The following is a 26494-nucleotide window of genomic DNA, read 5'->3' as shown; positions in this document are numbered from 1 at the left end:
GTTAATGGGCCTAAATGGACCCGATTGAAAACGAACGGGTTTGATTTGGGTTGTCTTGTAAGGCCTAGTTGCAGATGTGGAGTTGGATTTATGGAATTGCTGAGTGGCAATTGCTTCCTGCATCACCCAGAGGACAATAATGCCCTTCCTCAACATGTAACTCTAATGCGCACCTTGTTACTAAGCAAAGGTTGAAATCGCCATATACCTTATCTGAAATCATGTAATTTCCAGACCAATGAGATTTGGACATATCTTGAAAAGGTTTAAATATATATTTTTTCCTCTTATTCAGCAAATATTTCAGTCCTTATAAGATGTGATTATTTTATTTTTAAAGTATTTTAGATAATATTTTGAACAATGAAAAAAATACTTCAAATAATAAAAAATGTTATCTAAAATACCTCAAGGATAAAAAATAAAATAATCACACTTTGGACAGACTAAAACAAAAAAATTACAATAACAAAAATGAAAAAAATATTAAATTGTAGGGATAAAAAATGTATTTAAAACTTAACTTTTGAGAATGCTTATGATAAGATATGATCTTTCACTTAAGATTGTGAGATGTAATTTAAAATAAAAAAAATTACAAGAACAAAAATGAAAAAAAGATTAAATTGTAGAGACAAAAATGTATTTAAAATTTTTGAAAATGGTGTAAAAATATGATAAGATGTGACTTTTAACTTGAGATTGTGAGATGTGATTTAAAACAAACAAAATTACAAGAACAAAAATTATTAAATTACAGAGACAAAAAGTGTATTTAAAACTTTTGAGAATGGTGTAAAAATATGATAAGATGTGCCTTTTCACTTAAGATTGTGAGATGTGATTTAAAACAAAAAAAAATACAAAAAAAAAATGAAAAGAATATTAAATTGCAGAGACCAAAAATCTATTTAAATTTTTTGAAAATGATGTGAAAAATATTATAAGATGTGACTGTTTACTTAAGATTGTGAGATGTGATTTTTCAGTCTAGATTGTGAGATGTGACTTTTATGGTTAATGATTTCTTCTTAGTTATTTTTTCTTGCTGAAACATCACCATTTGTATCAATATTTTTTAGATTTGACTACTAGCGAATAAAAATTGTTCCTACAATCTTTAAGTTTGAGTATCAAATCAATTAAATTTGTTCCAACATTTTTTATGAAGAGACATTTTTAGAATCTAGCAATCAATCGTCACAACAATGACACAAGACAGACATTAAGTATTGTCACCATGTGTGACCCTCTAAGATGTTGGTCATAAATTGATGGACATTTTTATTTTGATTTATCACCAAATCGAAGGAAGGACTAAAGTATGTGTTAGATTAGAGTTGTACAAAAGCATCAAATGCCTTGTAGCGTAAAAACACGAAATGCAACCTACAAACCCTATATTATAGGCATGAAATGCAAATTAATGAAACCAAATAGTAAAAAATAGGATTGGAACAAAGATGAATAAGAAAAAAATCCTATAATACTTAGATGAGAGAGTGAGAAAGACTAACCTCTGAGATACAGAGAAGCTATGTTTCATATAAAAAGTTAGAGTCCTTCAAGACAAAGATTGAGTGTTGTTGCAAGAGAGAAATCAAGTGTTGTTACTAGAGAGATCCGAGAGTGAAATGAAGGAGAAATCATCGTTGAGAAAAAGAAAAGTGAGAAACTGTTACAAGTGAGGAAGGAATGAGACAATGAGTAGATTGTATCCTAAGTTCACAAAAGAATTTCAAATTCATTAATTTTTAAAAGAATTTAAAATCCTATTATTTAAGATAATTAAAATACCTGAATAAAATATTGAAATTTTAATTTTTTTTTCAAATTTTTTATTCAAACACCTTATTTAACTAACAAATAATTAAAATCTTTTAAAAATTTAAATTATCTTATTAAATTTCTCATCCAAACTGACCAGTTTTAATCATAGAGAATGAAAATTCAATTCCTAATTGAAATAGAGCAAAGTGGACTTCATTCATTGTATTTTCTGAGTAGGACCAAATTCATGACCCAAGTTTCCACACGATACAGATTCGCACCTAACTCCAAGTGTGCAGTCTTTTCCAGGTGCCTAAATCTTAGGTACTAGGCGGTGCAGGACAAAAGAACTTAATTCAAATTCTTCTTCGTCGACCCAATAATATGGATACAGGATTTCTCAAAAGTTATTTTATTATTTGTTTTAAATTCTCAATATTTATAAGTTAATTTACTTTCAAACTAGTATAAGTGTTGCCAAATAAATAGATTTAAGAGGACGAACTTTAAATTATTTTGTTTACCTACAAGACTTAAATTTAAAAAGCTTTTAAAAAAAAATTCCTTAATAATTCTTCTGATATTTAAACTACCTGCTGTGCATCTTATTCTGATACCAACTATTTGTGAAGAAGTCAACCCATTAAAATGCCTCATAGCTGCACCAAAAATGTTCTTCTTAATAATTAACACAATTAAAAGTAAAATAAATTAAAATATTGATCTCCCAATAATTTTAAATTTATAATTTTAATTTTTTTATTTTTAAATCAAAACTTTTAATCTTCTTATTCTAAACAAATAAATTATTTTAATTATTCCCTTAATTGATTTTGATGTGAGATATTGATACTTACAACTCATAATCTTTTATTCATAAATAAAGTAATAAACTACTAAGACATTTGTTTTGTTTAGTGAATCATATACATATTATTTTCTATATATCACTAGTCAAGAGTTATTATTTTTTTTTCAAATTATCAAAACTTACAAATTAAAGATATTTAATATATAATTTTTTTAATTTTATGTATATAATTAGAATAAAAATGATTTGTATATTAAAATCAATTTATAAACAAAAATATGTAAATAATTTACATGATAATTTATGAAATTTAATTATAAATTGGTAAATAAAAAAAATGCATAAGTTATTCAAAATAAAAACATATAAAATTATATAAAGTAAAATTAAAAAGATTTATATATATATATAATATTTTTTAATTATAAATTTTGATAATTTGAAGGAAATAAATTAATAACTCCTGACTAATGATATATAAAAAATAATATTAATTTAATTAATTAAACAAAACAAGTGTGTTAATAGTTTATTATTTTACTTATAATTAAAGAGTTGTGAGTTCAATTCCTATTAAGACATTTTTTATTTTTTGTTTTATTTAATCTTTTTTTAGGTAAGTATCATGTTAATAGCATGCATAGTTAAATGTTATGTGAGATTTGTTTGTCCAATAAAACTTGACACAAGTTGCATCCACCACATGTAATAACAACACAAATTGCTTCTTCCTGAGCTCCAGCAACCTCGAACTAGTTGTGTTCTCTGCATCCAAAGTGGCAATTTCCTTCTCAAACTCATAAATAACCTTAATTGTCTTGAACTTGGATAGTTGTAGGGTAGTCAACTTCCTGATAGCCTTACACTCCACCTTGTGCATTTTCTCAACCTTACTTGCTTCAAGTTGCTTCGTCAAATCCTTGAACGTGATGAACTTCTTTTGAAGATTATTCAAGGGAGGGTCACCCCTAGTGGTAGTGTGTGTGAGAACTCGTCAAACTCACTAAAAAAAGTTGGTGATATTGGCTCCAAACTCGTCGCCACCACCCTTTCCAACGACGACAACCCTTGACCTAATTCAAATCTAAAATGGTCAAATTCGAGCCTTTATGTCACCTTCGCATTGCCTTCATCCAACTCCGACACCACCACCATTATCCAGACTCGAGGGTGACAATATCATTCTTGCAACTAGGCTCCTCTAACATTGGTTTAATATTGGTGTTTGTTATTTTCAATTTATGCTTTTCATTGTTGTGCTCGTGTTTATTTTATATTTTTGAATTTGAGAAGAGGTTCCATTCTTGTATTTTTTTGTAACTTGTTGCGGTTTTTAACTCTATAAATAATTTTTTATATAATTTGTAGTGGTTTTTAATCCTATAAATTATATTTTAAAATTCAAATTAAAAAATAAGTAAGTTTGGATTCATCCAAACTTAATTTCAGGCTAAAAAACATTTTAATTTTGTGAATACCAAAAATGGGTAAAAATTTCACATGAACTAAAAACAAATTTTAGGTATTTTATTGGGATAAAAATTATATTTTAGCTTTTTTTCTTGTAGAATATTTTTCTTATTATATTATAGATAAGATATATTTATTAGTTTTACTTGATGATTAATTTTTAACAAAAATTCTAACCTTTAGTGAAATCTCTTTTATCAATTGCATTATTATTGCTGTGGCGAAAAAGTGCATGGATCGAAAATACTGAATGTATATACAGTTGGTGTAACCTATTTGAAAATATGTAATTGAAATTGAAAGTGAAAATAAAACTGGAAAGATGTAACTAAATGGGAAGTTTATAATTCTTGGGGACAAAAATATCCATCATAAAAGTGGACGCCAAATCAGATTTTATTTAGTAGGCTTCAATACAAAATCTTAATCTTATTTAAGAGATCCAAATTAAAGTCCATGAGAACTAACATAATGTCAGTTATTTAAAATGAATATAATTAACTCTTACGGATAAAATATAATAGTAGTCGTGTAGTTAGAAAAAAAAATATAATTAATCAATTTATTTAAACTTATTTATTGAAATAAAAATTTATTTTAATAAAATAAAATAAAAATTCTATTTCTCAATGTTTTAGTCTAAATTATTTCTACTTAAAAAAATATATTTTCTTTTATTTATTTTAAGAAACAAATCATTTTTAGTTCTTAAAAAATACATCTTTTAAAATTATTATTTTTAAGTTTAAACAATCTCATCCAATATAATAGTCACTAGTTAGAAATAGTTGAGATTGTATTTTATTTTAAATTTTGTTATATATATATATATTATTTATCAAAGATTCAATATCGTTATTTGTTTAATAAATGATTTTGAGTGTTTATATTTTCTAATTACATATTCTCACTTTAGGAAGCTAAATTTCTAAATAAAATGTCGATATTGTTTGTTTTTCTTAATAAAATAATAAAATGTAAATGCTGTTATAAAATAAACACAACTAGATCACATTAATCAGCAGAATAATAAATTTGAACTAAAAAATGTTATTTTTATATTTTAAACAAGTTATCAAAAAGTAATGTTTAAAAGCTACAAATCTCAAAAATAATAATTTAAAATAATTTCAATAATTTATCTATATATACTGCAAGAAATTCATATGACAACATATATAGTTCCGTGATTCTGTCAAATTCTTATTTTCCCCTTATTATTATAAAATCTTATTTAACTATTAACAACCATGTTTTTCGAAACAAATTTATATATCAGTTTTCATATTATATATAACTATTATATGATAATGTTTTTTTTTTTTTGCAGATGGCATTACCACCTTTTAGCAGCATTTATTATTTCAAACTTAGTTTGAAAATCCTTTTTCAACGAGAAGTCCCTAATAATCAATAAAGATAAGTATTTTTCTTTCTGGAATCTTATTCCAATAGAAATTTGATGAGTTGATCACTTGATCTACTTATTCATCTAACTTTTATTTTTGTTGAATAATTTTTGTAACTTTATAGTAAATAATTTGATAAACTAATGAATTTTTTCCATGTTTCATACTATGGGTTAACCAACACGTACGTGGAGTAGATGCAAAGAAGAATTGATTTAGTTAGCTGGATAGGTCATTGATTTTTTTAGCGGTTTAAAGTCAATAAATGGCTAAATGGCATTAATTGGATCATTCAATGAATGAATATGATTCCAACATGAACATAGAATATGACTAACTAATTGTCAATATTATCACTAAATCATTTAATAAAATTTCAACTTGAAAAATAAACATTTACATGCAATAGTCAAGATGCAAAATTTAGATTTATCCTTATTCAATTGTTTTTATAGTACATATGTGTGGAGTATTTCTTTTATATTTTATGAGATTACAATTTTTATTGGGCTAATTTATGTAAATTATTTAGATTTTTTCAATAGAAAATTGTACTTAGGTTTAGATAAAAAAAAAAAAATCAACGGCAAAAATACTTCAACCTAATCCTATGGCAGCACTAATTAAGACACCATACTAACCATTTCCCTCATTTTTCGTTTTTATATATACGGAAGGCAAAAACCAACATTCTCAAAATAAGTTCATGCTCACATTCTCAAAAGCAAGTATTGTACTAGGACTAAATTTTTCATTATCCAAAAAAAATTGTACGGTACTATTAATTAAAATAAGCCTAACAAAAAAACTATTAATTAAATTAATTAAATGTCAACAATTTTTATTTATGTACAATTTTTCTTTTGTTAATTAGGAATAGATATACAAATAAATAAGTTGTGATACCATCAACAACATGAAAACTCATATGAAATTATTTCATCAAATATCTTACATTCGGAATTATACAACTGTATTAAATACTTAAAAAAAATACTTTCTTAACCAGAATTTAATCACCCAATCCTTTTGATTTCTAAAACATGCAAATGGGGAGTTAACCATTTTTTTACGGAACATTAATAATATTCATATATATAGTCAGACTACTTGTGTGTTTATGGAGCTAAGAGCACAAGCCTACTAGCTATCACTCCAACGAAAGTTTCCAAGATTTCTAAAGATACACATATAATAATGATATTTTAACTTCGTGATCGCAGATAGTTTAAGCATTGGTGGTCCAATCTTTGAGTTAGGTCAAGAGTTATTTTCAAAGAATCCCATGCACTTGATGCATATAATACATACAAGAGAAAGCTTAGGTTCTAGTTAGACTTCGAGCTTCACATACCTAATCTAAGTTTTACTTTCAACGTTATGTTACAACTGCTCACACATGCTATAGGAGTATATCCTTGTTTGACATCAAAATCATACTAAGAAAAACCTTATCTTATACACGTTAATTAAAAAGTTTGCAATCACTACCAATCGTGCGCATTGAAAAAGAAACTCACCTCATGCTCTCATGTCAGACTGGAAGGACTTGACATTAATCTTCTAATGTTATATGCACAAGGAAAAATCGTGTGATATATGAACTTTTTGTTGGAAGAGCCAAGTATTTAGCTGTGTTTGTTTCGAAGGTTGCTCATGATATATGTACAGGAAAAAATCGTATCTCTTGAAAATAGAATTTCAGTCCTTTATTTGAAAAGTTTCATTTTAATTTCTTAATTTGAGTATTAAGTTGATTATTCTTTAATTAGTTTATCATATTAATTTAATAAATTTAGTGACACATGGCAATAATATCACGTCAATAAAAATTAATATCGTTAGCGTAAAAAACTAAAAGAAAAACCTAAATTTAGTCTAACCGATGATTTAAGGAACTAAGATTTTAAATTTTGAGAATCAGCAGACTAAAACCAAAATCTCATATGAGGAACCAAAATTTTATTCTAGCCGTTACTTTATTCTTAATTTTTATGCACTATTTGTTGGAATTAAGACCCTAACTCCCTAAGTATTTGGTTGGGTTTGTTTAGAAGGCTGTTCGTGCTGTAAAATTATATAGAGAAAAAAAAGAATGTGGAATTCTCTGCTAATGGTACCTTCATTTTATTGAAAAATGATGTTAACTTTAATAAAATTAATATTGGTAGTTTCAAAATCGATTAAAAATTGATATTGAAAGTAAAAAAGAATCAATATTAAAAATATATAAAATATAGTAGTGAGATGACAATCAACTTATTAATTTTTTTTTCCTGATGAATTTTATAATGAATTATGTATATATGAGGCATTTGATGTCAACTCATGAGACATAATACACTTTAGAGGGGGTTTGTACCTAACACTCATCCACTTGCGCTAAATATGGGGGATGTACATGGAGATAAGAATTATATTTTGTACGGACTCTAATGCGAGTGTAGAGAGAAAAATAGAAAATTAAAGAAATTATAACGCGAATTGATTATAAGTGTAATTCTTTTTATAACTGTTTTGCAGATTTCAATTAATTTCTAACTCACCTTTAATGATCTTGCTGCGATATATGTATACTCTTCTTTTTGTCTTTTTTATTCTTTTGTCACATCTTAATATTATTTTTACTTTAAAATAAAAAGAGATAAAAATTTTATGTAAAAAAACCATAAATATATGCATGTAATGCATTTTATAAATTTTAAGAAAATTAACTATTTTTTTTCCTGACATTGCATTCTCATGCTTTAATTTAGAACATGAAACCCTTGGAAGCAATCCTATGTATCTATCTTCTCATTCCAGCGTTCGTAACTAGAAACTTGAGATCCTTCACTTTTATTGCATTTTCACCTCACATTCAATATCCATTATCCATCCACTTGTTTCTTAACACTGTTTGAAATTTGGAACATGATTAATTGACTTGAGTTTATTTATTTATAGCTTGAAAATATTAATGGTCGAGGTGATTGGGTATTATTATTCTAAAAAGGTGATAACCAAGTAGTCTAAATTGTCGGTGGCAGTAATAAATAACTACTTTAAGAAATCTGACTATCGAAATAACACTGTATAGTACTTGAATTCTTCGCTTATCCTATTTCATTCCTCGTACACCATTTGTAAAACAAGCACATGATCGTTATTTTCAATTTCGTTAAATTATCAATTATAATAACTATATAGTATATGAATGTGTTTATGTTGATATGTCAGTTGTGTGAAATTCCTTTCTAGCTATACTTTCCAGTTTCCTCAAAAGGTATACGATGTCGATCGGTGTACTTATATATTGTTTAAAAAAACCAGAATTAGACTTTTAGGTGTTTTAGTACCATTTTTTAATTAAAATTAGAGTTTTACTTCAGCAACTTATATTGATCTTTAATGTAAATTATATTTTTAGTAATTACAAAAACTACCAGGATAAAGTTCCAATTTAAATTGAAAAATAACACGAAAAATATAGTACTACATGGATCTAAGTTTTATTTTCGATCGTTTTGTAAATTCTCAACCAGCTGATTCCTTTCTTGGGCTTATTAGGTGAATGTTATACAAAAATCATTTTAAGATATGAAAGTAGATAAAGTCTGACAATTATTGAATTAATTGTAAATTTTTATAAGAAAATTATATGATGCAGAATATTTAGGGGAGAATGGGGTAGAGAACAGTTAATAAACATTTGTAATATGTACATTACCCTGAGGCATTTTGTAATCTCGAGCGCATGATCCCAAATACCTTAGATATCCGAATACTATATATGTCCATTTGATTCATGCTTATGAAATAATCACAAACATATATCAACATCAAACACCTACTATTCAATTTATTAAAATGCTTACATATAACAAGAGCATCAGCATATTACATAAATTTAAACCCATAAGAGAATGGTAGATATCTAGAAATGAAATTGACTACATATTATTATTCATTATATAATTTCTTTTATTAGTATATCCTTTGTCTTTGTAGATTTTGATTATATATCCTTTCATTAATTTATAAATTACGATATATAATTTTTTGTATTTGTCAAGAATACGGTATGTTAACATTTTCTAGTTATTGATACATTATTATTTATATTAAATTGTTGAATATGATGTTCTGGGTTCTTGCTAGGTTAATCTCAGTCTATATAAGTAAATAAAGCAAACATGCTGATCCAGTGTCACGTAGGTATGACGCCATATTATCCATTATACAACCTCAACCAACACTTTGCCTCATTCAAACATGGCCCTCAAAATGTATTAGATAACTCCTATAGGCTCAAAATATTGGGTGATCATGATTGCCATCCGTCAATAAGTGACATTGTAAATCAAGAGATTCGACTTATAGGCACTTCTTAGTTCTCACACATCGTCACGTTTGAAACAACATTTTAGCTCAATAAGAGTCTTATAATTAAGTAATTAGCCTAATGAGCTTCAAGTGACCAAACCAAAATTTGGTTAATTTAAAGAGGATCGCCCAAAATTCTAGATTTTGCTTTGAATATTCCCCACTTTTGAACTGGTGTTGAACATACAATTATGTATATTAATTTATATGCAATTAACAACTTATAGTAATTTTGCTTATTTGGAAAAACTTTAATACAAAGCGTGTTTAATTAGTAATTCAAGGTGAATACCAGTATACCAAAATGGAAATTAAAAATCTACAAGTTCAATTTTAATGCATTTTAAGTACAATCTATATCTATAATCATATAAAAACTGTACAAAGATTAGACACATGTTACTATGCTAACATTTTTCATCCTGTATTTTTTTTTCTCTTTGCATTTTGTAATTTTTTAATATATAAATATATTTTTAGTCCTTATAATTTAATTTTTTTTTTTTAGTCCTAACAAATTATATTTATCTTTATTTTTATTCTTATGCTGTTTTAGATAGTTACTTTTCATCTTATAATCTATATCTATAATAATATAAAAGTTGTTCAGAGATTAGATACATGTGTGCGTTATAAGGAAAAATAAATATAATTTGTAAAGATTAAAAATAAAAAAAATATATGAAAAAAATATAAAAATTTTAAGGAGTAAAAAAGACTTAATTAAAATATTGAGTTACTTTATTGGATATTTGCATTAGATCAAAACCCTACGAATAGGAAAAAAATTTAAAGAAAATACCAAACAAGTCAGCGAATCCTTAAGCTGAGGTCATAGTGATTTAGTCTCCTCTCATTTTAATTGTCTCTTCCAATTAATCAGCCCCACGAAAACGACAGTTTCAAGATGATTAACTTTCCTTTGTTTTAATGTGTTTGATATTGCACTTAATACAAACTTTTTCACCTAAACAAAAAGTTAAGAACATTCAAAGGAAGCGCTATTACTTGGGATTAAAACATTAGAAGACAATATTATGGTTGAGGAAAATATCTTCTATGATTCCATTGCTGAACCTAAGAAGAAATATATATTAACATTCTATGAGCAAACGTGAAATTCATTATTTAAATTTAATTATTTTCTGTTCGTCTGAATGATTAAATTATATATAAAACGTCCGTGTACTACATCAGATTGGCACATTAGTTTATTTAATCATATTATATGAAAGCCTGACCTAATATGTTATGATTCATTTCCGCTATACTACTATTTTGAACAGATAATTACATCAAAGATTTAGTATATGAACAAAAAATTTATAGCTTACTCTTTATTAATTTCCCTAGCTAGTCCATTATTGTGGTGGTTGCGGAGAAGATTTCTATAAGAATTATAATATATTTTGGTCCATTAAAATGTGGCTTACATGACATATGATAGCTACTCCAACAAAATATGCATTTTTTTTTCAAAGCATTATAAAATTTTGTACACATTATACGTTTCTAGTATTTAGTGTATTAACATTAATTTATTCCGATGTTGTAAGGCTCACCACATCTAAAATAATGTTTACTTTAAGTGAAGAGAAAAGAGAGCTTAGACTTAGCAACTTCACGAGTAATCAAGACCCTTCATTGTATTGTTAAACTCACTGTATATGTATACGAGGTATTATTCGTTTTTATTCTCATAAGCCTTTATAGTTTTATTCTTTATAAAAAATCTTGATAGGTTAAATAAAAAGTGTTTATAAATTATAATTTATTTCGATTCCTAAATAATGTAAACTTATAATATGACAGAATAAGATTGTCTCGTGAAAACTTCTTCAATATAAAGATAGAGATTTGATTATCTTCATAACATCTCAATCCAACATCTAATTTAACAAAGAAGAAAAAAAAATCATCCACTAAATAAAATTAACTACAAATATTTATAAATTTAAATTACAAGTCCCATTTTCCTAATATATAGGGACACATCATGGATGGGTATACATTAATAGCTAAAACACCACAGGTAAAACATAAGTACTCACCATGACTTAAAACAATGGATTGATTTTATCTTCCCCCTTATACCTTTTTTTTTTCTTGTTTTTTTTTTTAAAAAAAAAATTTCATGGTGGCATAGGTGGAGGAGAGGGTTTAAGTACTAAAGTCTCACATCAGTAATTCCACACGTGGGGCATCCCCACTTCAGATAAATAACTCTCTGAACTTCCTTCTCCTAAGCTTGGTGACCCTTTTAGACTTTGGTTAAGTGGATTCCTTTCCATCTTTGTGATTTGATTCAAAACAGCTTTTAACATTTTTCTGTCACAAGATAAAGGGTCTAAGCAATAACCCAAATTTGGTGCTCCTCCATATGTTGTAGTTGCATGGTTGAGAGGGAACTTAGGCTCCATAGTGGTCATGTGGTTGAAAATGGGGTTTGTTTGGTTCTGAGAGAAAATGGAGAAGCAGGGCACTTGCTCAAACTCATCTGCATGGGTTTGAGTTTGGTCAAAACTTATGTAAGAGTCCATTAACGCAGGAAGAGATGAAGATCCCGTGTCCTCATAGCAGCTACCCATGCTAGGTTTGGCTAAAACTTCACTGTTTTTGTAGAACACCCTACACAAAACCCAATCTTCCTGCATGTACACAAGGTGTAAACATTTTAAGCTAAGGTCCTCAATTAATATTTGGATGAAGCAAAAAGTTAAGCAAAAAAACACTTTTTGTTTGTGTTAAGAGCTGACATAGCATATACTATCTCTCTCTGGTTCTATATTTAAGAAATATGTTATGTCTGCTTTTGACACAAGAAAAAATACTTTTTTTTAGAGGAGAAAAAAAAAAACTTTACACTTGGAAGAATGGTGCTTTCATAGGCTTACATTAGTATTCAATAAAAAATTCTTAGAGGATCTTCTTAGGTAAGCTACCCAATATATCTTATGTAGTCACATTTTAGCCAATAGTCAGGTGAGACAAATTTAGTTTCCGCACAGAGCAAAAACATATTCCATAAAGTCAAAAGTCCTTAAATTTTTTATTGCAAATCACTAGTTGCCTCCCTGATTCATGCAAAGGAAACCAAACAAGGCTAGTACCAAAAGTCTATTTATAAAGTAATATTCTATATATATTGACCATTCAAAGTGGTTAATGGAAAAACAAATCCCCCATTACTAACTCGTTTTGGTCCAATACACGTCGGAATATTATGCTATCATAACATATCATAAAATACTTTGGATAAATGTCTATATTTGAAATATGTTTAAGAAACAGAGAAATTAAATCATAAGTATATAAACAGTTTTTATATTATTATCTAATCACAATCTATCATATCTATCAGATTATTAAGTTTTATAATAATTATTTTAAAAATTATATGATGGATGATTTTTAATCGAATGATATTCATCATGCATAAAAATTAAACTTCTAAATGCTTTTTTTATGTATACCTTGGAAGAAGAAATTTTAGGAGGTCCATGAGGTCCTTCGATACGAAACTCATGCATGACCCACTCAGTTTTTCTCCCTTTGGGTGCCCTTCCTTGATAGAACACCAAAGTCTTCCTCATCCCTACATGGGTGCCCTTGCGGAGGATAGGCCTGTCCTTCCCTGTGGCCTTCCAATACCCTGAGGCAGTGGCACGATTTGTGCGTAACCCTGTTGCATACTTACGGTCTCTTTGTGTGTAGAAATACCACTCCTTCCCTCCAACACATGCTGTTTCTGCACAACCATTACAATACTATTAAGAATCTTGTGCTTCAATTATATATACCATTGCTTAAATTAAGATACATTACTATGTAATTAAGTTGCAGAAGAAAAACTGGTATGTTTTGTGTTCTAGTCAACTATCACTAGTTAAAGCAACGGTTCATATTAACAATATTACATTACTATGTAAGTTGAAGAAAAAAGTGATTCAAATATATCATATATATAGAAAAGAAGGGTCTTATTAATATTTTTTTGGGTGATATACAATCTCTTGTTTCAGTAAGACGAGGAACGTGTGCAGTTAGGACAATTAATTTTTTTTGGGTGGAAGTCAACTATGACTAGTTAAAAATAACTGTTAACATTAACAATATTATCTCTTGTTTAATTCAATCCTAAAATTAAATGTTCATGGCTTTCTTTACTTTGTCTTATTAGAAGAATTGAACATTTTGATTATGGAAGAACAGGGAAAGAAAGAATAAAGAAATTAGATTATTTTAGAAATGCACATATATAATAAGAATCAGAGTACAGTTTAAAGAAAAATACAAAAAACAAATAGTTATTGATGGGAAGCAATTATTATTATTTGAATGCAAATTATTCTGGTTACTATTCGGATAGGCCCCTATTTATAACTAGCTTAATTCTTCCTTTAATTGCTCTTGTTTCTTCTCATTCGCCTATTCTTATCAGTTTCTTTTCATATATGACATGCTTATATAAAATACAAAACTAATTATGATGATTTCATAATCAAACAGTTGATATTATTTCCCAAATAATGTAAACTATGAACCCATATGGCCCAGCACACCAAAGCAATGTTGACCCATCCTATCAGGCCTAGAAATCTTTTTTTGTCCTTATTGAGATAAAATTGTTAATAAGCATCTCAATAATTATGCAGATATTTTAAGTATTTTTTTTAAAAAAGTAAAAGAGAAAAGCATTTAAAAATTAAGAATGAAAAAAATCCTAAAATAGTTGTTTCAAATTATTATCCAACCAAGGAAAAAAAACAATAATCAATAAGACAAGATAGTTAAACAGAAGGTGTAAAAATTTAATTGTCTAGCTTATGATGAGTCAAATCTCACAGCATATTTGTTTTTGACATGAAAGTACGATAAACATGGTGAGATCCAGCTAGAATAGTGATAAGGCTTGAGAGTTCCATCACTTTAACATGACATGTAAGGGCATGATGTTCATGTATGTGCAGGCGTGTTGTTGCAATGAAAATCAATATTTTGAATTATTTTGGTGAAAATCACTGTCAAACCCTTCATAATAGGACAAAATTCAATGAGTCAATTTATTCAAAACTGAAAAAAAAAAACTACGAAGGTGATATATATATCTTTCATTAACCGTTAGATAATATTACAAATATTATTGCATATAACCACATGTACATGCATATACATGATTTTTAGAGCTTCCCATTCAAAGTTGCCGACCTAACTTCGTAGATCCCTTTCAGGAGTACATGTATCCATATTAACATTTCATAACATTATTAATTATTAATTACTATTAAGTACGGATGACAAATTCAATTTTTATTTTGAAAAAAAATCTAATATATTTATCTTTATTAATATAGTACAGGAGTGCAGCCACCTGTACCTTTCTGTGTGAATGTGACTGGGGTTGGAATTAAAGTTATGACCCACATGAAAATGCAGACTGAAAATTATGATATCTGTTCTCAATTATTCAATTACAACGAAGAAAATATTCAATTATCATAGATCATACATCATAGATGGAATTATTGATCCCAGAAAAGAAAGAAAAAGAGGTGAAAGAATAACGGTTTTGATCTTGCTCCTTTCCACTAATTGGCATATGTATATATAAAACAGTGGAATCAAAATATATCATATCATATCTAATAATTATTGGGTTCAAGTTCAAAGGGTCAAAACTTCATGGACTCATCTCCATGACATATATTTTCAAGACATTAGTATTGAGGTATGGCATACCCAAAAATGGAATTCAACTTAACTATCAAAGTTGCAATTAATTTTAATTTCGGATGAATTGATAAAACTTCTATAATGTCTCATTAGTCAGAGAGATGACAGGTACCATAATTTCCCTATCAAAGCACTCAGAAGTGCACGTATAGATTGGGATCTATACTAGCCATTGCAGTTGCTATCATCACCTCACCCCCACATAATCAATTTTACCCCTCATCATGCTTTCAAACAGAACAAGAATTCAACACAAACGAAAGTAACAATCAACTTTGTACTTTGCAATCCGTAATAGGAAACTGAAATGAATCAAGCATGCTGCATGTCCATTATTAGTATCATGTGGGGTGCCTTTGGCTCTGAGTGCAAGATGATTAAAAAACTATAGGAAATTTCTGGTTCACTTACCCCCCACCCTAAATTAATTTTATTTATTTACCGGAAGAGAATTTAAAGTATGAATTGTGTGATATTCATTTCTAAAAATAATTTTTTTTATCTGTGAGAATCAAAAATAATATCAGAGAACTTATAATATTCACGAGTCAAAGATAGTGAACTCTAATGATCATATATAGAGAAATTAAGAAAGATGCATCATGTACATATAAAGCAACAATTAAATTTATATTAGAGAATGCATGATATGAGGAGAAAGAGTAAGCACTACATTACTTACCAGGAATATCCCATGGCTCACACTTGTTAAGGTCAACATCTATCAAGAGAAGGGAATCATTGTGTTGCACCTTCTTCATCAAGTAATCACACACAAGCTCTTCATCTCTTGGATGAAACCTGAATCCTGGTGGCAGCTTTGCCTCTACCATGCTTATGTTGCTCATTTTTTTTTTCTTTCAATAAAAAGGTGAAGGAAGATAAGAGATGAAGAAAAAGAGAAAGATAATAATAATAGAGAAAAGAAGTTCAAAGTTGAAGTGAGAAATTTTGTGAGGTGTAATAAAGGGAGGAGGAGAAGAAAGGAGTATATATATAAATGTTAGAGGGATCACAAGTGGGTAAGTCAACATGTAATTGCTTGCAAGGAGGGAGGGTATGATTGTCATTTGGTTGTGTTTCTCCAGTGAATGATGACGTGCACAAACCAATCACTACCAACTCGTTGATTTGTACTCTTTTTTTTTTTTTATATGACTTGTACCTCTAATTCTATGGAACTATATGTTACAAGATTAAGATAAATATTAAATGTTATATATAAAACAGGATAAATATTAAAAAATATATATTTTATCACAATTTTTAAATATATTTCTAATTATGGATTAAAATTTATTAAGTAAAAAAATGATCACATAATTTTTTTTTAAAAAATCATATTTTATATGAAACATAATCTTGTTTGAATCAAAAATAAATATTATGAGTAATTTTTTAAATATTTAATGTAATTATATATTTATAACTTAAACTCAAAATCATAAATTAAATTAGAATAATTTTTTATTTGCATATTTGTAAATCTCTCAACATTATTTTTAAGTTAAATTTATAATCTGATAGTTTTTAATAAATTTTACTAAGATTAGCCTAATAATGAGAAATTTAGGTAGCTTGCATGGAATTCTAGATTTTAATCTCAACTATAAAAAAATGTAGCAAGATGTGTAGTTAACAAAAGTAAATATTCTTATATATTTTTTTATCGACAAACAACATATAATTATCATGTTAAACAAAGGTTAAATTTTCTTTTATATATATATATAAATGTAGATCATGTTAAAAACTATGGTAAATATCTCTCCCTTAGTATGTCCCCTTAAAAATATCTCCCAACAAAAATCTCTCCCTCACTCAGAGAGATAAACATAAAATTTCAATAAGACTTTATCATATTTAACTTTAACACGATTACTATTACGCTTACATTAATTTGGGATGGAGAAAATATGATAATAATTAGAGAGTGGGCACACGAAGCAGCCAGTCTCAAATCAACACAGGGTGATGAGAGCTGACATAGTCATTTATTTTAATTTTGTCCACTTGTGCATGATCTCTCTCCATTCTATTAATTTATTTATTTTATTCTCTGTTTTGTTATTTATCTTCGTCATGAATTAATACACTTTTGTACATATATATGCTTTGCCCAAAACTAGTACTAATATATAATCTCTACGAGCCTCTCTCTCTCTCTGCCTTTTACTTTTTAATTGTATTCGTATTGGTTGTTGATAAGCTGGCATCCATAAGAATTTTCTTGAATGGCCTTTATTTGGAACAAAACTATGAGTCATTATATTCATTAATTTTGTTTATGGGTTATGGTGAATAATTTATATATAATGAAGACAAATTAAGGAAACGCATAGCCTAAAGAGTATTTTGTGCTGAAATGTGATAGGAGGGCAGGGGAGTTAGGGCGTTAGGTGATCAATTTCGTCATAAGATTAAAATAATGGGTAAACACAAACACTAATGGTTTGATTGATTGATTCATTCAAATCTTGCTGTTAATTAACCCAGCAGTTGAAAAGGGTTACTCCTCCTAAATTCTTTAATTCAACTATTAGAAAATGTATTTTTTATCAGGTTAGAAAATGTAATTTAATTAGGCATGTGATATTAGTGGATTATAAATTCAGATTCTCTTATGAAATGGAATAGAAATTATGTTCTCCATTTTCAAATATGTATCATTTATTCATTTTGGTGATTTTTCAATTACATGCCACTTTTCAATAAATGCGTATTTAGTTCCACATATTTTAAGGAAATAATTATTGTTTTACTAGTTTTCTTTAAAAAAAATTAAAACAAGTACTTATTTTTCTTACAAAATAGCCCATACATCCATTAAGAAAATATTTTTGTTGTTTTTTTTTTAAATTTTGTCCTTCTCTTTCTCTAATCTAGTGTTCCTTTACCAAAAAAACTAGTGTTCAGTATTTTTAATTCTTTAATATATATAAGGATAAATTTGGTGCTATGGTCATTTTTCTTTAAATTTAGAATTTCTTTAATCCTTGTGTAATATTTTAAATTGAGACTTATTTCAAAATGAAAGTAGTACTATTTTGAGCAACTCTTGGGAACGAGAGAAAAACCAATACCTTATTATGACTGAGTTTTTTATTCGTAAATTAAATAAACTAATTTGCTGATATTACCCACCAGTATGTTGAATAGTAGAAAACCTTTTGTTTCATTTAAAACTTAAAAGGAAGAAGATTTGAATATGTTTATATATACATGTTATTTTTTTATAACAAAAATGTTCTATCAGAAATTTTAAGGTAATATATGGAAATAACCTTTTCCCACTTTTAATATTCACCATAAATTAATTGAAATTTAAATAATTAATGTATAGACGTAGAAGTAATTGGAAAAATTAATTACTGAACTAGTTGAGAAATAAAAATTGATGTAAAGTGACTGGTTTATATATATATATAATATAAATTGTATTTTCTTGGACTAAAATATATTTTAAGGTAATTAATTTTAGATTTTTTAGTTAACTTTGAATTCTTATCATTATTACTATATTTCAAAGACCAAATCATTTATTAAAAAAATAAAACAATTAAAGTAAATAATTAATTAAATGTATAGGAAGGGATGATGGTTTCTTGAATTAAAATGGGAGGAATTTTGTTAAAACTTTGAAGAAGAAAATGAAAAGAAAAATAAGTTTTACAAAAATAAACACTATAAGTTAGTGATGAAAAATTATTCACTAAATACTTTTATTTTAATTGAATGAATTTGTAAAAAAATGTCAACACTTGTTATCACAAGTGGTAGTAATTTGGATTTATTAATCAAATGATCCACAATTCAAATCTTGATCGTATGTGCATTCATAATTTCTTATAGATTCGGAGATTAATTACTATCGATAATGAATATTTTATCACAGTAAAAAAAAAAGTATGTAAACGAATTAAATAGTTAAAAGATAGTTGAAAATTGAAATGCATGGTGAAGGATAACCTTCATTTTAACCCTTCGTACATGTTAAATACCTCCTCATTATGTCATTGAAGGTTAGATGCCAACAAAACATATAGTATATATATATTTTCTGAATAATTGTAGATAAACTGGGCTATGAGGGCAACATTTATCCAATGCATAAAGTAGCATGTGTATCGTAACCATGAAAGGAAAACCCTACCATGCATGAATAATCCAATCTGCAGAAGTGACACCTTGACAATATTCACTTGGGTAGTAGATTCAAACCAAATGAAAAAGTTCCTTCATATATGCTCTCAAACTAGCTACTGGCTAGCTAGTACCTTTGGTGTAGTAGGGGATTGTGATCATGAACATATAAGCCAGGTGGATCCAGCCACACGTGAATTTGATTGTCAATGCAACTAATTTTTATGTGTTCCTCCAAGTCAACCTAATTGACAATTTCCTTCTACCGTGATTTCAAATTCAATCCATTAACAGTTAGAGGAGAAAATTGCATGTAGGTATTATAATTAAAGTCATCAAGAAAATAGGGATATTGATGGAGTAATGTATAATAATAACAATGGTTGAAAAGAGGCACACATTCATGGGGTAGACTAAAACCGTGTGGGATGTCACAATCATGTAAAAAAACAAGGAATAGTGAAGGGTAGGGAATTTGATGACAACGTTTGGCAGATGAGGCAATTGATGGAAATTTTGACTATTTCAAAAAAAAAATATATCTTTTTTTCTGGTTAGGTAAATACAGGTTCCCCATTTTTAGGTATTGAATTTCGGTGAGAGGCTCACGTGTGTGCCATAAATATCTCCATGGAAAGGGGGGGTGGCGGCCAGAGTGGCCTTCTTGAGCAGTTTAGTGTTGAAGAAGAGGAAGGGTAGCCTCAAACCTTGAATTGCAATAGTGATCATGTTTTCCCCTAAGTGAAGATATATATGATTTTCCAAATACCATATAATTGACAAGGTTTTAAATTTTTTTTTTAGTTATAAATTTGTCACGATTTCTAACATGGAAGAAAATTGTAAATAGATGCAACTAATGTGTTCGCAATTATGATCACAGAAACTCCAAAAACCTTGACAGTACAACTATAATTGTGAATCATGTTTTAAAAACCTTGGAAACAAATAAATAGTTTGTTATATAATCATCTCGATTTACTAATTTGCTTATCCTATTTTTTCCCCATAGATAGCTAGGTATCATTTTTTAGCAGGTAATCAAGTTTCAAACATTGTCAAATATTAAATGTAAATTATCTCCCCGGACAGGAATTTGAATCTTGATTTATTATGTTGTATTTTTACCGCCTCATGTTAAAAAAGAAAATAAAAAGTATAATTCTACCTAGAGTTTGAATATAATGTTGCAATTGCATGTCTTGGTTAACTAAGTACTAGCTGTTTCTGAAGTGTTGAATTGAACTTTTGACACATTGAACATATTTTCTCTGACTTGACATCAATATATAAAGATCCAAAATTCGGTAGTCGTACTACAATGCATTTTAGTATAGTGCACACGTTTGGCTAGACTTGGCCTATTAATTATACACAGTGGAACTACATTTGCCATAATGATTCAAGAATGCTGGCTTGGTGAACTGTTATAAGGGGAAGAAGATATTTGAACACAAATACGGAGTTTAAATTGTAAACATCATCTGTATGGTACTATATATGAAGAGTAAAAAAAAAAAAACTAGCTAGGCCTAGTTTTAATTATATATAACCCTGGTTAAAAGTACTATGGATTTGTTTATAAGAATTTTGAACACACCAACCTATTCTTAAATCATATATAGGCTACACAAGAAACCAAACCTTTGTCTCAGCTAGGAGACACACCCCTTCATAATAATGTGCAAGCAAACTCATCATCAATGTATCTGTCTTAATTATGTCAGGCCTACCATTTGCATGCGAGCATTATCAAGATGGGAAGAGGAACAGTGGTTTTAGTTTTGTCAAAGAAAGTAGGACATGGCTTCATTAAATTAGTGTATATGTGCGTGCACATGACTATATATTATATAGTCCATAATAAAATTACATATTACAAAAATGAAGCATGTTCAACGTTCTGATATTTTAGGTGAAAGACTGTCATCCCACTAGTTAAAGTCCAGAGAAAAAAAAAGTTATACAGTCTAAAAAGTTTTATATAATTAGTTAATTATAATTTATTATATATGATAAATTTATTAAATTTTAAAATACTTTAAATAATAATTTATGATTAAATAATAATATAAAATTGAGGAGAGATTAAACTTAGCCTAATGTTTAGGACATAAAAGTCACACGCGTACATATAAGAATCTCTTGTGTACTTGGATATTTGCTGGGAACCGTGCACAATATGAGTTAGCACAAATCAAACTTACTAATATCTAATAATCTAATGATAAAATGGGTTAACTTTCCATGTTAGGGGGAAAAACAGAAGTGAGTTAATTTGAGCCTCCCTTGTTCAATACGACTCTTGTTTCAATGAATGGTGACTGAAGTCAAACCTCTGAACAAAGTTCAGATATGTAAGAGTGTTAGCCAATCAGAAACTGGCATCCAATACAAAGCATGGTGCTTTTAGGCCAAAAGAATCTTGGTTTAAACAAGGTCTAGATTCTGGAATGTGACAGAGGCAACAATGTGAGACAAACTAAACTCCCATAATAATGATTTGATTTCAAAGTAATCACGAGTCAATGCAGTATTTGTGTAGCCAACCGTGAATAATATTTAGAATAAAATTTGAATACAATTTCTTGTGTGTTTCTAGAAGTGTTTTTCAATTGAAATTAAAGTTTCACGTACGTAAATACATGTCTAAAGTCGATTAAGATATTTGGAGGAAGTTCTAGTTAAGTTAATTTAACAAGATAACTGAGTTTTTTTAAAATTCTCTGATATTTATTTTTAATTTTTATGGATAAAAAAAATAATGCTTACACATGTTTAGTTAGTTAGTATAGTATACTCTTTAGAGTATTTACTCTATATCGTACATAGGTATTAAAACTAGGTTAGTTATCCTAATGCAAATTAAGTCTCTGATGAACGATTATATATTGTTTTCATGTGAGAAAGGAAAATGAAATTGTCAACGTGAATCTTTGTGAGTGTATTTGTGATGAACATAAAACATAAATAAGATACATAAAATGATATGAAAGTATAAATAATTTTAACATTTAAAAATATAAAAATTAATAATATATATTCAGTTTGATTTGGTTTTGAAAATGTACTATATAATATCCAAACCAATTGACATCAATTCTAATTGCTTAGGTTCAGGATGAATTCGAACTAAGAAAAAATTAAAATAAATTAAGTTGATTCGAACTCATGAACACCTCTAAATTTTATTTTTAACTTTGGTATAATTCGTTGTATACAAGTGCATGTTAGTTCTTCTATTTGTGTTAACTTGGATGAATACTTATGATTTTGGGCTGGCTCAATATTTATTTTGGACTATTCTTAACAACTTAGGTAATCTGTATAATAAATATTTTGTATTAAATATTAGCAATAGTTATCAAAATGAAACTCTAGATTAAAAGCACCCAAATTCAAGTTTAAAAGGTTATGACATGATGCTAAAGAAATTTAACTCAATTAATTAATTAAGTATGATGTGTGAATTATTATAATTTTTTTGATATTATTTTTTATTTGTAAGAATAAAAAAAAATTATGAGATGATGTCCAATTTCCAGTTTTGGAGAACAACGGTGCACATTTATCTGGGAAATGATAAGAACATGCTAATGTGTCCAAATCCAATCGCTTTATTTTGAGTTTTGAAAGTCTAATTCACTTGGTGCTCCTCCAAACTAAATCCATTGTCTACAACATGCAAATACGGTTACTTTCCATTCAAATCACCATGATGAAAATTTGACCAATTCATGAAAGTGATGTCGTGCCTATCTGAAACCACTAAGGAGCCTTTCTAGTATATATATATGGTACTGTAGTTTCTGTCACTCTTTCTTTTTGTTGATAGTAACATTTCAATGTCATTTTGCATCGAAATGAAAGGGAAAAACATTCACCAAAAGCCTAAAACGACAAGTTTGGAGCACGTGGCGTGGCTTGTGGCAAAAGGTTCAGTTCATCAAAATCAATGGCTAGACGTTTAAACTTTAAACTTGGTGTAATACCAAAACACTTTGTTTCTTTTCCTTAGTCTTGGTCTTTAAAATTGCCTTTCCAACATTACAACCACTATTGACAAAGAAAACACTTAATAGTTATTATCACCCCAGCAATTACGTCTTTTGATAGAGAAACACCACACATATTAATAAACCAAATGGGGTTTAATATTAATGTTTCCTAATTGGTTTGGATCACTTAAACACGAATGTATAAACAAGAAACTGACGTGGCTAATCACCACGCGCGCGCAGAGCACATGAACAAATTTGACTGGCTATTGTACCACCTTGATAGGGAGTTGATGAGACAACTGTTGGATAGGATGAATGGACATAATTTGAAGAAGGATGAACTGGTCAAATTGTGTAGGTTTAGAGGATAGAATGAAAGTAAACTAAATATGATAATATCATATTTTATTGTTTATCTTAATTTAGCAATATGACCTTCGTTTACTAACATGTCATAATTGGTAGATAATATTTTTTTAAAATATGTGATCATGAATTTAACGTCTGTCTCATATATGAAAAAATATTTATTAAAAGAAATTAACTCCTTAAATGAATATTGATACCTGGATAGATTAATCATTGACTTTCAACTAAGAAATACTCTAATTCACACCAAATTGCTTCTCTTTACAAAAAAAGTGGATCAAATGATATATTCTAACAATAAAATGGGAATTTTATTTTATTATTTTTCATTCTAGTGCATTCCATTCCACCAAATCTGTTCCTATCAATTCAAATATAGTCTTAACACTCTAGTATGTATCGGACATACATGTAATTATATATATGTTTAGTTATATTAGCCACCCATGCATTTATCCATTTCAGCCATCAACTATCACTATCAGATGAGGAGATCAGGATTCAACGGAATATACCCCGTGGCACATAGCAGCCCAACCAGAATATACAAAATGATCTAAGCCACTCTTTCACGTCTTTTTTGTATTTTACTCGGAAATAGTTATTGAACATATAATCTCTTCCTCATTATTATTACATGACAAAATTGCTGATAGTTCCACTTAGTCATGAAATATCTCATTCGAAGTTTGTGATATTTAGGTAAAGAATTTATCTCTTTTTAAGAGCAGATTCATTATACTACAATATCACCATCAGTACAAAACAGTGTTTTCCTGGCTGCTTTCAACTTTTCGGATTCCACTGCATCTCTAAACTATGTTGCATACAATGATTCAGATATCATTTAAACTTTAAAGAGCTAGTGAAACTAGCAGAATAATCAGACTATCTCACCACTTAAAGGATGAAAATTAATAGAAGAACTTAATAATTCTTAAAGGATGAAAATTAATACAAGAACTTAATAATTAAGGAACCATAGAAAGTGTTGAACTATTCAATAGCAGCAGATGAGCATCAAAAAGAAAGTGATAAAAAAAGAGAAGAGAAAAGATAACAGAATATCATTCCTTGGATAAAACTAAAAGGACAAAGCATACTTAATTTAGTAACCTTTAGAAAAAGTTACACGAAACTTTGAATAATATCAAACTAAAAGCCAAATGTTTTGCCAATTCTATTGCATCATACACTATATGGATTAATTAAACTTCAGAATGCCTTGAAACTTCTAATTAGGAATCCTGAAGTAATTCAATGTCAAAAAGAAGGAAAATAAAGTACAACGGTATAACAGGAAATAGCAGCTTTTAGCTAACTTGTGCAACTCAAATTATCACAAAAGTACAGAACCCAATTCCAAGTTCAACCTAACTTAGCACACAAGGTCACAGGTTTTATTGTTGTTTCTGACTATAACACAAGATGAAATCCCTAACTCTTTGACTTTTCCTTGGGAACATATAGGGATCCTAACTTAGCATGTTATCGACTTTTAGAAGGGATGAAGTCTGTCTAACAACTACACAGTGATTTTCTAAAAATTTGAATCCGAGAGATTAAAATTAAAATTTAAGACAAATCTAGTAGCACAGTAGTGAAGTTGGAAGCTGATAAACAAGGATGTTGCGTTTTTAAAGGACAAAGTTACTAAGGTTGAAAGGAGGATCCTGCCTAGGCAAGAAGAAGAATGAGTGTTCATGAACATTAACCTATTTGATACAGAAATGACCTTCCTAGTAAACTAGAGTAAAAAGATACAAATGAATACAAAACATCAGAGTAAAAACTACATAGGAATTCAGGCCAAATTATCAGCTTTTCCAAATACCATACACACTCATCCCCATATCAATTACAATTTTCAGATTGTTAAAAATATACTTCTGGGTATTTATTTTAGAATAATAAGAAGTTTCCCAATTAATCAGTCCAACACTCCTTAGTCCATACCCCACAGAAGAAAGACAAAAGAAACACAGTAGCATATGTTCTAGTAAGCTTAAAATCATTACAAATATTGTACTCACCATATCTACCAGCTTGCATCCTTAAGATATCTAGCTACAAAGGCCAATATAGATGATAAAAGTAAATACCAAGATATGCACTTGATAGCACTGTTTCCAATCCGTATCCAACTAAGTGCAAGGAAAGCATAGAGATATGGCTAACACATCCTGATTGAATGAACGAAATCACAAGTTTTGAATCCAAGAATGATTTTAAACTCATAAGTGTTTTTATTTACTCCTATTGCTCTGTAAAAACAATAACAGTTTAATTGTTGGTGCTCTAAAATACAGCTAAATAGATAGTTTCAGAATTGTCATTTTCCATTAATCTTAGCATTCAAGAAATAAAAATTCAAAAACTACACAGAATAACACTAAAAAAAATTCAGCAAAACAGGTACCTAA

At 28.2% G+C, this 26494-nt stretch overlaps 1 protein-coding gene across 1 annotated transcript; it reads right to left on the bottom strand.

Annotated features, from left to right (window-relative positions):
• Positions 1-11662: 11662 nt before the first annotated feature.
• Positions 11663-16523, bottom strand: LOC114422134 (NAC domain-containing protein 21/22-like). The gene is made up of 3 exons (XM_028388349.1): positions 16241-16523; positions 13299-13573; positions 11663-12473 (listed from the first exon to the last, which is right to left on the bottom strand). The coding sequence occupies exons 1-3, from the start codon at positions 16404-16406 to the stop codon at positions 12006-12008; spliced, it is 909 nt and encodes a 302-aa protein (XP_028244150.1). The 5' UTR covers positions 16407-16523; the 3' UTR covers positions 11663-12005.
• Positions 16524-26494: the final 9971 nt, after the last annotated feature.

This window comes from Glycine soja, chromosome 8 (genome assembly GCF_004193775.1).
Source record: "Glycine soja cultivar W05 chromosome 8, ASM419377v2, whole genome shotgun sequence".
Classification (NCBI taxonomy): domain Eukaryota; kingdom Viridiplantae; phylum Streptophyta; class Magnoliopsida; order Fabales; family Fabaceae; genus Glycine; species Glycine soja.
This window is presented reverse-complemented; position numbering and strand designations above follow the sequence as displayed.